Here is a 16,286-nt window from a genome sequence, read left to right as displayed (position 1 = left end):
GTGACACAGGAAGTCTTATTGCAACAGAGAAAATCCACTACTTCTAGAAAATCAGCATTAAATCTACTTCCTGCTGAGAATGAATCAGTAAAAGCTTGAAACAAAAAAGAAACAAGACACTGAATCACAGAAGCATATTCTAGGGTTTTAAGTAGGATCAACTTGCTAGTGTCTATGAACCAAAAATATGTATTTTGTGAGAAACCATATTCTGCAAGTTCACTTTTGAAACTTAGCCTTGATATTTATACTATTTTATTTGTATGACTTTCCACCAGAGCTTTATAATTAATTATGCAAAAAAGCCCTGAACTTTTTCCACACAAACTTTAAGGGATCATTGCTGTTCTTTTCATTTCATGTTGCATGGCTTAAAAGTTGGGTTTAAGGTTGTGAGGGCAATTTCAATGCCTTAAATTTATATTTGAGAAAATTAAGGTACAGTGACATAAGAGACATTTATATTGGAGCATTATTGGTGGGCTTCTCTAGGGTTGTTCCTGTTCCACTAACCATATGATTCATGGTTTTTTATGTTATCAGTAAATCATAAGTCAAATTGGTCTGTTCCCTCTGTGTTGATCAAGGTTCCTACCTGATCCTGCTCCCAGCTGCAGAACTAGCCAACTGCGCAGAACTGGGGACCCTCTGTCAAGGTAGGGAGTCCACGTTGTACTCGCTATTTTGGATGATGTAGTGGCCATGCTTTTATTTTTATTTTTATTTTACTTAGAAGGCCAGAAGCCAACAAAACAAAAATTTCTGGATGTGTTTTAGTTGTGTGGGTGCACAGTACATGCAGTGTGGAGAAAGAATGCATTCACACACTGTTGACATATTTCCATGAAGCACTGAGTTTTTAAAAATGTGAATGATTATATGCTGTTCAACAAGGGTGGATTTCATTTCCCCTGTTTCTTCTCAAGAATATTGCAAAGGTCTAGTATAAACATCATTATACAGTAGTTTGAAGAACTATTTGTGTCTTTAAAACAAGGGGGAAATTTTTTGAATATTTAGTTAAATTTTAGACAAGGCTGGGAGGCAGTTTGTGATGTGCAATATAACTTAAATCTTATGATAAAAGTGGTTATGCTAACCTCATGTTAATATGTTTATTATGATGTTTAAGGACTACAGCATGGTCAATATTTATATATTATATACTAAATAGTTGCATGCTAAATAATTATCATGTAGGTTTTAAAATAGTAGTATAAATATGTTGCTTTAATTTTATCATTGCTCCTTCTAATTACCCCGGCTCCTTTTCATCCATTTATTCTATTAAATACTTCTGTATGAACTAGCATATTCTATGTGCCACATAAGAATCAGGGCCACATCTTTCATAAAAGCTGGATCTCTTATTAAAGAGAATCATGTGACCAACTTGACAGGTTGGAAGTGAGAACAAAAAGTAGAAACCTAAGCTCTTTTCTAGAGTTCCAATGTGGGAGTAGGTCAAGCAGGAGAGGAGGGATTCATTATTATCTTTGTTTTCCTTTCTAAGACATTTCTCATGTTATTATTGGTCAAAACCCTATGAAAAATAAGTTCAGTTTCTTTTCATGAATCCAGTATAACTTTGAAATAGTTATGTGAAACACACCAGAAAACATTAACTTTATTTAGTACAGGATCTGAAAGTTTAAAAAAATTATTTTATTATTTTAATCGGAGATATCTATAATTACTTATTCTTTGGGTCAAAGGACCAGATAGGCAGCCTTTTTTTTTTTTTTTTTTTTTGCTTTTCCCCCTGTGTCCTGACCCCAAAGCATTTTTGTTACGTATTTTGCATCACAATAAACACAGATTGTTGATAATACAAAGGCTTCAAAACTAACTCCCAGTTCTGAAGTATTATGTTACTTTGGAATGAAAAATTATTTTAGTTACAAATGGATATTTTGCATCAAGGAAATCAGTACTTTATAAAGAATCTTTGAAAGGCATTTCTCAATTCTGTTTTAAAAAATTTTCAATTAAAAGAGATACGTAACAAATGGTTATTGTACATATGAATGTACATTTAATACAAATGTACTTGTAAGATATACTGTGTGTACTTTATTTTACTATATATACACATAGACATATATATGCATATGTATATATGTGATATATATATATATAGCTTCTTATATAGCTCTTCCAATCCCTTAGAAGATCTTTGAGAGTTTGAAATGTAATAGAAGAATATCTATGACATATGCTTTGAAAATATCTCCCTTGTAGGGTTGCCCTTGTGAAATACTTTTTATCCACCAATGTTTAGTAAAGGTATTGAGATCTTTACATTATTTAGTCTGTATGTTTCATTCTCTTTTTCTTTACATTTTTCTTCTACAAGAGGAATATATTTTATTGTGAGATTTTATTCCTGTAGTCTCAGTGTATCAGCAGACTGACTTAGTTCAGAAAATTTTCAAGATGTAGATCTGCACAGATCTTCTTCTTCTGTATTTTTTCTTCATCTTCTGTATTTTTTCCTTTTCCCAACTCAGGGAACTGAGTTATGGAAAGGTTTGGTAACCTGTTGTTCGATTGCCCTTCTGTTGATGGCAGACCTGGGTCTAGAATATAAATACCCTTTCTCCAGTCCCTTATGCAGTATGGCAACAAGGCCATGTGAATTGATTCTTGATGGGCCATAGAAAGCACTGCTTCATTTTATGCATTGTATTAGTGCCAAGAACTGGTTTCCATTCCTCTTCTATGTGTTTTCATGCAATAATTATAGATTGCTCATCTATATTAACTGTCATGTGCTCCTTGCAAAATTACATCTTTCTCATCTTTGTTACCAGCTACTGTAAACTCTGCTAGTACTACATCACCCACTGTCACCACTAACTTGCCTGTTACTAACAGAGTCGATAATCAGATGAATGGTAAGAAATCATTACCTTTTATATTTGTAGATATCTAACAAAATTAAAAATGTATTCTAAGGGTGGGGATATCTGATGTTCCAACAAAGTTTCTGTTATTGGAAGCAATTGGTACATTGTACATTTGCAAGACTAGAAAAATAAATATCAGTTATGTCTCTTGAGCTCCCTATTGTTATGACCAGTGGAATAAGTTCATTTCCAGTACTCCTTTTCTGTACTTTAAGCCAAAGATTTTTTCCAAAGGAAATTTTAAGAGAAAAAGTTTGTATTCAAAGGAATTAATTTGCTTTAAAATTAAGATTGGAGAAAGAAGAGCTAATCCTTCCATGATATTTAGTCAGCTCATTCTCTTGAGGAAACTGGATTTTAAAGGATTTTATAATTTAAAAAATCTAAATAATTTTAGTAATTTAATTTTTCATTGAAATTCAAACATTTGTGACACTTGAATCAATTTCCATTGTTATACTTTGCTCTCCATTTTTATTTGTTGATAAATAATGGTTAGAATGTGAATATATGTCTATTAAATCATAGTTGTTGTTGTTTTTGTGTGTGTGTGTGTGTGCGCACATGTGCTGGAGATAGAACCCAGGACTTTGCACATACTAGCCAAGTGCTCTACTCTTGAGCTACTCTTCCAGTCCCTTTTAGTTTTTGCGGTGCTGGGTATTGAACCCAGGTCCTCGTGCTTGTGAGGCAAGCACTCTACCAACTGAGCTATATTCCCAGCCCCACCTTCCAGGTTTTTAATGACAGAGATTCAAGTAACTCCCATTATTTCTTGTCTTTTTTCTCCATATTTACTTTCTATTTATATTATTTATAATCTGCAAATGCAGTAGTTATTTGAGGTAAAGTGTGAGCAGAGGAAACACCAGGTGAATTGAGTTATTATTTAACCTGCTACCCATGTGGACTACATGACATAGGGATTTTTTAATTTGAAGTTAGCAATTTCAGTTTTTCTTAAGAGAAATTCCAATCAGGTGACCACACCATTGCCTCCAACAAAGTAATATTCTCAACTATGAGGTCTTAGAAACAATGGGATTTCCTGAACCCGGGTTCGTTAGCTTGTGAGTCGGAGACATCTGTAATATGTCACAAGGGACAAAAAACCCAGAGCAAAGAAACCCACATCGTTCATTTTTTGAGTCTGGCTTCCGAGGTTACATCAACTTCCTCTGTTAAGGACATTTAAGTTGGAAGTATGGAATATTTTACATAAAACATAGATATAAATTTCATTAGGGTTATAAAGACATCGATTCAGGGAAGTGTTTATGGTTGTTCTGCTAGTTATACCAAGGAGATTTATGATGGAGCAAAAATTCCAGCAAGCCCCAAGAAAGCAACGGCAGCTGAAGTTTCCAGCACATATTTCACATGGAACCCCGCCAGCAGATGGGAATATTATAATTCTAACTAAGTATTTCACTCTTTGTATGAGCATACAAAGAGCCTCTGTGGCTTTCACCCTCCAGGACTGGCACGTCCTCTGCTGCCCAAGAACATTTATGTGGAGCTTCAGAGTCCTTGACTTGGTGGAGTGGAGCTGCTGTGTTCACTCAATCATGTCACTTCTGACATTCTTGAAGAGAGCCTTGTTTGGTCCATCTCTCTTTGCGTCATAACCTCCACTGAAGTTTCAACAAAGCAGGCAAATGTTGGAATCACTTTAAATGGTTTATCTTGACCACATTAATAAAAAAATAATTCAATGCAGAGGATTCTCCATCAAAATATAATCAGCATTTTAAAATATTCAAAACTCATGTGGAAGAAATAGTCTCAAAATTGTGTGCTCAAAGTTGTTCACCATCTTAACAACATTTATCATATCCTTAAACCACCTCACCTACTTTATCGACTCACATTTTTATGTAAACATTTGCGTTTACATGAAAAAATACATTTTCATCTTACAACTACTTTATATAAAAAGAAGTGAAAATAAGAAGTGTAAAGTGAACAGTGTTTCTGACTTCTTTCTGTATTCCTTTGGCTTCTCACAACTCAGAGCCTGAAGTCTTCACTATCTTTTTAAAAAGGAAAAGTAACAAAGTATTAAAGATGGACAGTATGCAAGTAAGATTTTTTTCTTTGATGTAATCAAATTCGAAACAATTGAAAAGAGAATTTTTTTCCCTTGTGAATAAATGACATCCAGTGTTATGTGCTGGACTATCTGAGACTGTTCACGTACTATCAACAATTTCTTATTCTTTGGGAAACTGATAGAGTAAACATTCTCAGGCTTATGATCTCATACATTAGAAGATCCCATTTTGTTCGCTGTAAATAAGATAGACACGAATGTCAAGTCTGTTATCACCTTACAGTTCTTTTAATTCCAGTCAATCAGAGTTTTACTGAGTTCAGTCACAATCTGCCAGTCAGGGAGAAGATAATCATATATATGTCCATAATATATCAATAAAATTTGTTTTCCTGACCTTTGTGAAATGTTCCAGTTTTTCTGTACAAAACTCTTTTGTTATTTTCAGTTAGACTTTTATCTGATACCTCAGATTGCACTAAGAAAGTCAGCATTTAAGCTACTTTTTACAAAAACTGGTATTTCAGAATATCATGAATAATCTTGATGTTCCTACAAATAAAGGATCTTTCTGCTCTTTCAAAAAGAAAGCTCCAGAACTAATAATTTTCATTAAAAATCCTATCTTCTTGCTTGAAACAGCATTCTGGTGCTACTGGACAATAAACTTTTGTGAAGTTGGCACAAACAGCCCAAGTAAGAAATTAACTCTTAGTTCTTATCATTGTTCTGAAAATCTAGTTTTCAAGTACAAATTGTAGTGTTCCTTCCAGTTTCTCAGATATGTTTAGCTATTTGGATAACAAATTCACTCACAGGAAATTTACAATTACTCTAGCTTTCTGGGCCAGATATTTTCAAGAAACTGTAGGCTCTGCATGATGCCAGTTGTATTATAAATGCCACTGTCCTGTTATAACCATCTCATCAATAATTCCATGACATAGTCTCAAATGTAAGCATTTGGTTTGGATTTTAACATCTTTTCAAATATGTTTTCAAACCCCTCATTTCAAACCCGTATTTCACACTCTTGAAGACAAGAGTCATTTCTATATCTTTCAAGAAACTAAAAAAACTAAAAAAAAAAAAAAAAAAAAAAAAGAAAGAGTAATTGATAAGAAATCTGCAAAAATGAAGACCATTTTGATACCACATCCGTGATGGCCAGAAGGAATTTCTACTTTGAAGTTTGTGTGACTGGAAGACTTACCTAATTGGAAAGTGGATATATTCTTAATTTTTTTTTTCAAGAAATGTCTATCAGGAGTTTTCCTGGCCTGCCTGGCATTATTAGGATAATGTATACATCTTTTTGTTAATAGTTTTTAGATGTTGATAGACCTTTATTTTATTTATTTATTTATATGTGGTGCTGAGAATCGAACCCACTGCTTCACACATGCTAGGCAAGTGCTCTGCCACTAAGCCACAACCTCAGCCCTGTATACATCTTTTGAAGTCTCTGGGACACGTGAAGATTTGTATTGACTCACAAGCAAGTTGCTGTGTCTGAGGGAGAGGAGGAGCTGAAGTTGGGTTTTGGCTGCATTTACTCCAGTGGGACTGTTGAAGCCAACTAGTTTGCTGCAGTCCAGAACCATTGTCACCAACCTTTCAGTGAACATTTTCTTTCCTTTGATGCTTCACCCTTGGACATGCCTCATGATTTCTCACTGAGTATACTCTTCAAAAAGTTTAAAGTGGCAGACTCTGCAAAGTAGTTTTAAGCTAAGTTTGCAAAATATGTAATCCTGAGGCTTCTGAAGATGGACAACTTGCTAATTGTCCATGGCAGAATAAAAACTGTACCATAAGATGTTAGGTTATTTGGTATGTTAACTAATTTTATTGGTTATAGGCAATATAACTCAAGGGACAGAACTCTCTAGACTGCTTCTGATGCTGGATATCTCTCATTTATAAATGCAATTTACTGAAAAAAAAAAGGAGCTGACTTTAAAACTTAAGGAAGCTACTTGAAATATTTGGATGCTTCCATAAATTTTTAGAAGTGTCATGGTTAGAAATACTGATTTTTAGTATTGCAATATTTTTCTGAGAGGGAAAGCATTGCCAAAAAAAAAATGCTTCAGGGCTCCATCTAGTGGTAGCTTTTCAGATACTCTCCCAACTTTGGTTAATAATCACACAGGATCCCTAGGATCTTGGCAAGTTGAATTTCCCATCAAAATGTTCATAATTCGATATGATAGATCTTTATTTTGAACAAATGGAATTTTTTGTTTAAATTATTGTCATTTATTTTAGTGCTCCTCAATTTTTCATTCAGAACATATTTTTTAAAAATATAAAATCAAGACCATTAAAATACCTGAAGAGTTTTAGAGGTTGAAATAACATCATCTGCATAAATTAAACTCACCTGTCCTATGCCTTATCCAAGTTTATGTATTTACATTATTAGATCCAGGATTAGCAGTTCTAATTTTTTAACGTGAGACTGACTTCTTTACTGGAAAGACATTCTTTAAGCCGTGAGACTGAAATTTACATTTTGGTAGATTTCAGAGTTTCCAGAATCATACTTATATTTTTTTCTAAGGCCTTTCCACAATTTTCTTTAAATGTCTTCCTCAACATTGTTTTAATTATATATTTCTATATTTTCTATGCATATTTTAGTTAAGACTTAAACAAAGCATGAAGAAAGATATTGACAAGACTATTCAAAACTGTTTTCTTTTCTCTATAACATACCATATGTCAAAGGATATTTGCTTCATTAGCTTCTTTGAGTCAAGTGTCCTATGGCCTAAGTGAGAGAGTTTTGGCAATCTCATGCTGGTGAATTAAATTTTCATCGGGAAAAAAATCAGACTACTTTAAAGATTGCCCCCAAAGGAAAAATCAGGTCACTTTTCACAATACATTTTTCTTTTTAAAGCAAATTAGACCAACTAAAGTTCTGCCCACCTGCAAATATTCTCTTTCTTCTCTCTACTTTGGCATAGATGACCATATTTAAGAGTTATAATGAAAAACTTGGTGAATTCCAACCCAATGGTTTTGTAGATGTCAGTGTTTTACGGGGGAGAGAGATGAGTGTGAATCAAGAAGAGTTTCAGGACAGCAAATATGTGTGTGCCTGATGTTTTTAAGCTACCTACGCATTCTGTCATTCAGCTGTCACATCCCAGACTTGATCATTTTTTATAGTGTACGAAATGTGATTTGTTTCTTTGATAAATCAAATTGTACTTGGGAAATTATCATTTTACAGATGATAGATACCAGAAATCTATACTACTAAAAATTCTGAATAAACATGCAAGCATGACAAAGGTCCTATGCGAGAGATGATTTAGGAGCAACGAAACATCTGCAAGAGCAATCTGATACTTATTTTTAGAAGTTGCAAAAGACAGTAAATTTAACCTCAAAATATTTTATAAAATTTCTGTGACTCTATAAATGGAGTTTCTTTGAAGTTGTATGAAATTATGAGATTATAAATTTACATTGTTTTATATGAATGTAAAGTATAATTAATGGATTAATGCTATTTCCAACGGACAGATGGAATTATGTATAGACTATCCATAGTGATCCAAAATATCCTTCGTCACTCTGAGGTCAAAGTACAGAGCAAGGTGGCAGAATGGGTAAGTGAATGTGAAAAATTTCTTTTTTGTTTTAAACCTTTAACTTATGGAAATTTGAAAATGATTCCAGGTAACCGAATCCACAGAGCATACTAAAACACAGATTCTGTTAATCATAGATACATTAATAGATATATAATAAGCAACATATGCTTATGAATAATGAATAAAGGATATGAAACTGAGCCTCACAGACTATCAATTTCCTAAATAAAAAAGGTAACAAAATCACATCAATAAATTTTGTTAGGTATCTTTACTTACTAATAGCTCCATACATTTTCAGCTAGGTTTTTAAAAATAGATTTCTTATTTTTTTGTTTGAATGTTCAATCAAGACCAAAACTTACACAATGACTTATCATGAAGTTGTTCCCCTCCTTGCCTGGTGTCCCCTCTGCTTGAAATCACTGTTAGTTTTTTTAAATGTTTTCTAGAGCTCTTTGTACACATAAAAGAAAATAACACTATAAATTCTTTTCTTCTTTTATTTTTACACTAAAATTAATAAAGTACCATTCTACACTGTAAAAATTTATGTTGTTTCCAGAGTTAGTATAGGAGAACTTTTCTTTTTTAAAAAACTGTATGTTTAATTATGTGATTGTTATTTAACAAGTTTTCTGTTGAAGTGCACTTAAGTTATAATTTATTTAACCAATATATTCCATTGATGGACATTTCAGTAGTTTCAAATTAAAAAAAATTTTAACATTTTATTCTCTGTCTTCCAAACAGAGCCTATGTATTTTTTCAATTGTTTCCTTTTTTATACTAATCTCAGAAGTTTCATTTGTCATGGATCCTATGCTGTGAGATTTTGTGCTTCTTTTTCTATATAATGCCAGTGCAGTTCAAACTTTAGCTTTTTGTATCAGTAGAATCACTAGCATATACATTCTGAAGTAAGATAATGGATTTTCTTATGTGTTAGGTTGTCTGATAAATATTGATAGCAAAAATAGTTAAAACAACCATTGAAAGGCAGTGGTAAATATATATATATATATATATATATACATTACATGTATATACACACAGAGATGTAAGTGTAAATATCAATGTATTTGAAGAATAACTGTTAGAAAACAGACTTATTTTTAAAGACAACACTCTTTAAGACAAGTTGACCATAGGAAATAATAGTATATAATTAAGAATTCTGTTATAAAATTGGTGGGGAAAGTGAAATTCTTTAATAGAAGTTAAAGAAAAGGGCCACTGTTAACTTTTTTTGAGTGACTCATTAACATCCTAACTAATTCAAACATTAGGAGTTCCATTTAATTTTTAAATGGAGAGCAGACTCCACAGAAAAGTACATTCTTGCATTTTATTTCTTTCGGCCTTGTTCTTTATATTTTATTTAAAGTAAGAATAATTTCAAAATGTAAAATTCTTTTTTTCATTCTCAAGCCACTGATAATGTTATTAATCCTAAAAGCATTCACTAGAAAGTGAATTTTACACTTACATTTTAAGGTATAATTTACATTTAAGGTATAATTTTACACTTACATTTATTTCATGCTTGTTTTTGGTAAAATTGCTCTCATCTGAAGCTAAGCTTTACTGGACTCCACAGTTTAAGATGCAAGTGACCAAAGCAGATGCTTGATGATTAAGGAGATACAAGTTTTATCCCCAACTCATATTATGGGTTGAAAATTCCATATCTGAGAATTTAAAATCTGAAGTATGTTTTGGAATTATCAGATTAGTGATGTCTGAAAATATTCCAAAATTGAAATAAATATGAAATCTGAAATACTTTGGGCAGGATAAATGATATTCAACCTGTATTACTATTTATAATTTAAAATGGTGAAAAACTTTTTTAAACCAGAATTTTCTAAAATTTTATTCAATTTTAGACCTACTTATAAGGAAGTTTGAATGCTTATATGAAACCAGACCTAAAAAGCCCTTGGGAAGTATTATATAAGTAGGACAATCTCATGTAATTGGATAAGTCCTATTTTGCAGTTGTAGTGGATACCACATGACCACAGCTTGTTGCTCGTGTTGAGGGGCATCCATTGCTTCAGTAAAAAAATATTGTACTGAGACCCATAATCTTATATTAAATAACCACATGAAATTAACTTAGTTCCAATAATGTCAAACATATTTTTATTGTTTTTTCAAGATTTATATTAATTTGTAATTTGTCTTATTACTAATAGTTTGAGGTGGTAGTTACTAGAAAAGAAGTTCTATTATACCTCAGTGATTACTAAATGAATAATAAGAAAGGTGTTTGGTGGTACTCTTCATATCATGATATGAGCTAGAGAAAACAAGAGTGTTCCTGTGTGGGATCTGCCACTTCGTAGTTAAGTGACCCTGGACAAACTCTTTCATCTCTGGATCTAGTATCTGTTACCTTTGCCATTCACTTCTCGAACTCTCTAGGATTTTCCCAGGGTCTTATCCATACAGCTTATCTTTGGAAAGGGAAGAAATTGGACTCATTTTTTTTTAAAGTGTTACCAAACTTAGCCTTTTGTGTTTTCCAGCTCAATTCAACCTTCCAGAATTGGAACTACACTGTTTATGTGGTTAATATCAGGTAAATGACTGAATTATTTGAGAAAAAAATTTTCTAACTTTACCTAATTTATGTGTGTTTGTATGCATGTGTGTATATAACTGAATAAATATATATTCTAATGTCAAAAATTAAAAGGATAATTAAATATAAACACTAATTCTGTTAGATTCTTCTCACACTCCAGTGGATCAGGTAGAGTGTCCCCTGGGTTGCAAAAACCTCAGTTTGGAGAATTTTTTTTTTTAAACAAAATAAGACAGTTTGATTGCAACCTAGTGTTTCACTTTTTTCTATTTACTATTTTTCTATTTAAATACTCCAGTAAATTCCCAGAAAATAGTATTGTCCATATATTCTCCTCTGTGCCTTATTTTCACAGTTTTATAAATGAAAATTGTTTTCTGGAGTATTTTTTGTAACCCTGAAACATACATTCTTCTGACCTAAGAGATGTAATAACACAGAAAAGGGGTCAGTGGTCTGTAAGTTCATGAAGTGTATTATTCAACACACTAAAGCAGATTCCTTCTCAGAATGTCTCCAGTTCTTTTGTATCTTGATGTGCATTGTGAATGTTCAAAAGAGCAAGAGCACACAGTTGCCCAGGTTTGCAAAAGAATCTAGAACCTCAGAACACACATTTGGAAGTACTGGCTTAGACGGTCCGGCCCGTTCTTTCTCCGTCTGATTTTGTTGTTGACGATGTGGTGGATGAAGTTGATGCTGAATATGAATATTTGTATTTATAGTTTTCACCTGAGCACGGGAGAGGACAAGATTAAAGTCAAAAGAAGCATTGTGAATGATCAAAGGTAACACTGACCACAACTTCTAGAAGGTGTAACCTTCTTTCTCATATTAACTGCTTCGACTATCTGATTGAAATATGAAAATTATGAGACAGGAGAAAAAAAATTTATCACTTAGCACATATAACTTTGCCATGGATGCACATATTTTTATTTTATTTAAAACCATAATAGAACAAATGGTAGAAATGTAACTCTAATGAAAAATAATTCAAAAGTAGAGCATTTAACATGGATGAGTTGTGATTTTTAATATTTCCAGCTTATTTATGATAAACCATTATCTCTTATTTGAAAACTTAAAGAGACCTTCAAAGAAAATAGCTCTATTAGGACTGGTATATGGGTCCGTGATAGAGCCTAGTATGGATGAAGCCATGGATTCCATATCTAAAACCACATACACATGAACACACACACACACACACACACACACACACACACACACCTTTAAAATGCTTTTATTATATATGATCACATCTAATAATATTAATAATATGAACCAAAATATTTTTAGCATTTAAAGCCATGAACTCATTTTCTAGTCTCTATTTTTAAACATATCAGATCATGACTTAACCACCCAAACAATTTAATGCATATGTCCAGCATACATACATAACCTGTTGACATATAAGGACCAATTATTCATATTGCTGTAAAATGAAAACAACCTAACCTCCAAATGAAAAAATTATAGTCAGTATATTGCATTCCCTTAGAATTTTTAAAGAATCAATTGAACAGCAAAAGTTCTCCTGAGTCTGGTTGGGTTTTGATGTTATGGCTATACAACCATCATGCTAAACTATGCTTCTTTTCAAGTGATATATTTTTACCATGAAAAGGTTAAAATAAAGTTTCATCTGAGAATTGACCAGAGGACGTTCTTCTTATATTTTTCTATTTAACATTAGAAAAACAAATGTTTTTAAAGTTACTGGTGTATTGAAACATCATTTTTGTATATATTCAACAGACTAGATTGAGTCATTTGATTAGGGAAAGATGTTTTCATTTTCTGGCATTGTTCCTTTTCCTTTAAGATGTGAAAATGAGTAATATTTCAATATTGTAAGTGATAGAACTTTATCCATTTTAAAATTTTTATTTTTACAGACTGCATTTTGATTCATTGTACACAAATGGGGTACATCTTTTTGTTTCTATGGTTGTGCACGATGTAGATTCACACCATTTGTGCGATCATACATGTACATAGGGTAATGGTGCCTGTCTTGTTGCACCATTTGGACTTTTCCCTTTTACTTAGCCAAATGATCTCTTCCAAGCCTGCCTGCTGGATCACAAGGAGACTTCAGTAGCAGATCCAGCAGCAATCTGGATCCCTTTGCTGAGCATTGTGTTTAGCAGTTAGGAAGTCAGCATTTCCTTTTTAGGTCTTTGTGGTTCTTCTGTTACCTGATACTGGAATCAGCCTTTACCCATGTGTCCACTCCTCGGGAACTCTTGCCTGGAAGAGTTGTTTGATGTAGAACCTCAGTTTCTATCTGTCAAACCAGTGAATAATTTCACATGAAATCATAAGGAGAATGAACTAAGAAACTGTATGTGGGGAAATACAACTATCTAGGTTTTCTTTGATATGAATTTTGGCAATGCTTGAATTATCCTACTAGCCCCCCAACCCTGCTTTTTTCTTATTCTCTACTGTTCTTATATGTTCATTGCAGAGGCTTTATAATCTCTTGTTTTTCCCTGAACTGAAAGAGTAGTTTCCTGCTCAGTCTTTTTTTCTAAACTTCCCCTTTCAATTTGATCATGCCATTATAGCTTTAGATAATGCTATCATACTCTATCACCTCGACAGGCAGGAAACCAAAGCCACAGAGGCTGTTCTGTTCAAATGAAGAATGGCCGATGGTGACAACAGTTAGAACTTGACTGTGTAGAACCATAAAAATCAGTTTAGTTTTCAGGGGGAGAGAAGAAAGCAAGCCAGATAAGACCTGTGAATTTGTGTGCTTATTCATGAATTGCTGAGGTGGGTATTCAATAGTATCCACAATACATTGTGCTAAAGATGTTCTCAGCATTTGAGAGAACTTAAATGTCACTTTCCCACCTGTACGTTCTCAGTTACTGGAGTGGCAAAGCTTATCTTCAAAAAATAATATAATCAATTTTTTTCATAGGCTGTTTCAAAACTTACTAAGACAGCACGGTTCACTGTTAAATTATTTACCTCTGTGTTCACCTTGGTTTGAAATATGACTTGTGTATGAGCATTGGGTAGTAGATCATTTTAGAGATAAATAGCTTTTCAGAGTGAATTATAAGAATAGTACAACACTTTGTCCTTGAGATTAGCACAGATATGGGGAAAGGGAATAGAGCTATTTAGTTTCACTTAACTTTGAATACAAAATATTTAACTAACTCATTTTTAGCACCTCAAATATATTAGTACTCTATTTAATTTTTATTTATATTCAAAGACTTTCATGAACAAAATATGCCACTGTCTCTGTACTGAGTACTCCATAGTTATTTTAAAAACCAAGCTGCTGGTTTGTCTTTGGCAAACTTAATAATGTAATTCCTTGTGTCTTATTTATTCATTTCAGAACATACCAAGATGAAATTCTGTTGCCAACCCAGAACTTTCACATATAAGGAAAAATGTTTCTCCTCTACCTGACAAACTAATCTCATTTAATTTACCTCAATGTTGAATGAATAGTTTTAATGTCACTGGTGTTGATTATAGCTGTGGTTATACCTGAACCAAAAGGACTTTGTTATTTTAAATTGTAAACTGAAAGTTTTGACAAAGCTTTAAGGATTCATCTTTTGCTTCCATTAGAGATATTTTCTTTTTAAAAATTTCAAAGTCAGATATTCTAAAACCATCTTCAGTGATATGCTGGCCAACCACATAGTGTATCTTGAGTATTCTATTTGCAATGTTAATTTTTGTTGAAAGGCCTTATGTTTGCCTGTAAAGCAATGGTGTAGAATTCACCACACTATCTCTTTCTTATGTGTATGTTACGGAATAGTACTACATGATATATTAAATATTAAAATATCTCTGAAAAGAAGTGGAGTGATGTAAAATTATACGTGTAAAACAGCATCCATTCATGTTGAAATATTTTAACAGTATGATGTTATGATGTGTGCCCCATTAGGGAAAGTCTGAGAGCACTGTGCCTAGTCATTTCAGCCTTGACACTTCATGGTCATTCTCTGTATCCAAGTGTTCTGGTTTTTGCACCAAAAAACAACCAACCAATCAACAACCCCCCAAAATAATTCTATCTGCACTGTTTCCCTAGAATGAGGATTTGGGCCCTTCTAGTTTACAATGCTACCAATAATGCGAACTTAGAAGGAAAAACAATTCAACAGAAGCTTCTAAAAAATAATGAGTCCCTGGATGAGGGCCTGAGGCTCTATACAGTCAATGTGAGGCAACTGGGTAAGTGACTTTGGCTGTTACAGTTTTATGAGACTATATATTCAAGTTTAACTGAAACAATAGGGGAAATACTCTTTCTTTATGTGTCGTCTATGTAAAAATATTTTTTTCTGATGATGAAATTTATTGTATTGGAGATTGTAACAAATGGGTGACTTAGCAAAATAATGTCAGCTCAGTACCTATGTATCTCTGGGAATGAAGAAGACAGATGAGAGTTTTTATTTATCTTAGGGACAAATTGTGAAAATACTAAGAATCTGAACAAAATGCTAGAATGACCTTGTCTGTTATTGACTTTAAGGATAAAAGAAAGAGTTTGACATATGGGAACTCTCAACCAGGTAGATCTTGCAAAGGGAAGTTTCTTATTAGAAAGCATCTCTTTGTCTTGTGTTCCCTGTCTCCAGTAATGACACCAGTGTCTTTCCATGGATAGGCCAGAAATCCAGGTGTTATCTTGGACCTGGAATCACTTCTCACCCACACCCTATTCACTCCCAATCCCCAGGCACACGTGGCGCTGCTTGTACTGTCCCGTACGTCACACTCACCTACAGCTCCTCTCTACCTTTGTGCACATGTTGTCTACTCTCACTGTCCACTGGATAAACACCTGCCTATTTTGAAAGGCAGCCCCCAAGTCACCTCTTTTGTGAAGACGTTTCTGATATCATCATGTGCGAATGTACGTCACTGCCTCTTGAGCTTCTTTTCATGCTGTCTGGATACCCAGAGTCTCATACCTGTTAGAAGACCATAGTCTTTTATGGGACTTGTTCATGTTCTTATGTGTGTTCTTCAAATAGTCATCTCCTCTAGAAGGAGACCGCATCTTCTTTTTAAAGTACCTTTACTCCTATGTCCCCTCAGAATGCAACATATTCCCA

The 16,286-nt window shown here is 33.3% G+C and overlaps 1 protein-coding gene across 6 annotated transcripts in view; it reads left to right on the top strand.

Annotated features, from left to right (window-relative positions):
- Adgrg6 (adhesion G protein-coupled receptor G6) overlaps nt 1–16,286 on the top strand; it is a 135,817-nt gene that overhangs the window by 76,258 nt on the left and 43,273 nt on the right. For 4 of the 6 annotated variants that reach the window (XM_047558126.1, XM_047558127.1, XM_047558128.1 and 1 more), the window contains exons 5-10: nt 588–656; nt 2,814–2,897; nt 8,503–8,588; nt 11,108–11,160; nt 11,892–11,954; nt 15,254–15,396. In XM_047558126.1, the coding sequence (XP_047414082.1) occupies nt 588–656; nt 2,814–2,897; nt 8,503–8,588; nt 11,108–11,160; nt 11,892–11,954; nt 15,254–15,396 (498 nt within the window). The remainder of the gene's footprint in view (nt 1–587; nt 657–2,813; nt 2,898–8,502; nt 8,589–11,107; nt 11,161–11,891; nt 11,955–15,253; nt 15,397–16,286) is intronic. The other 2 variants (XM_047558129.1, XM_047558131.1) reach the window with 1 other exon arrangement.

The sequence above is a fragment of the Sciurus carolinensis genome, chromosome 7 (assembly GCF_902686445.1).
Source record: "Sciurus carolinensis chromosome 7, mSciCar1.2, whole genome shotgun sequence".
In the NCBI taxonomy this organism is placed as follows: domain Eukaryota; kingdom Metazoa; phylum Chordata; class Mammalia; order Rodentia; family Sciuridae; genus Sciurus; species Sciurus carolinensis.
Note: the sequence above shows the minus strand (reverse complement) of the source record. Positions and strands in the feature narration are given on the sequence as shown.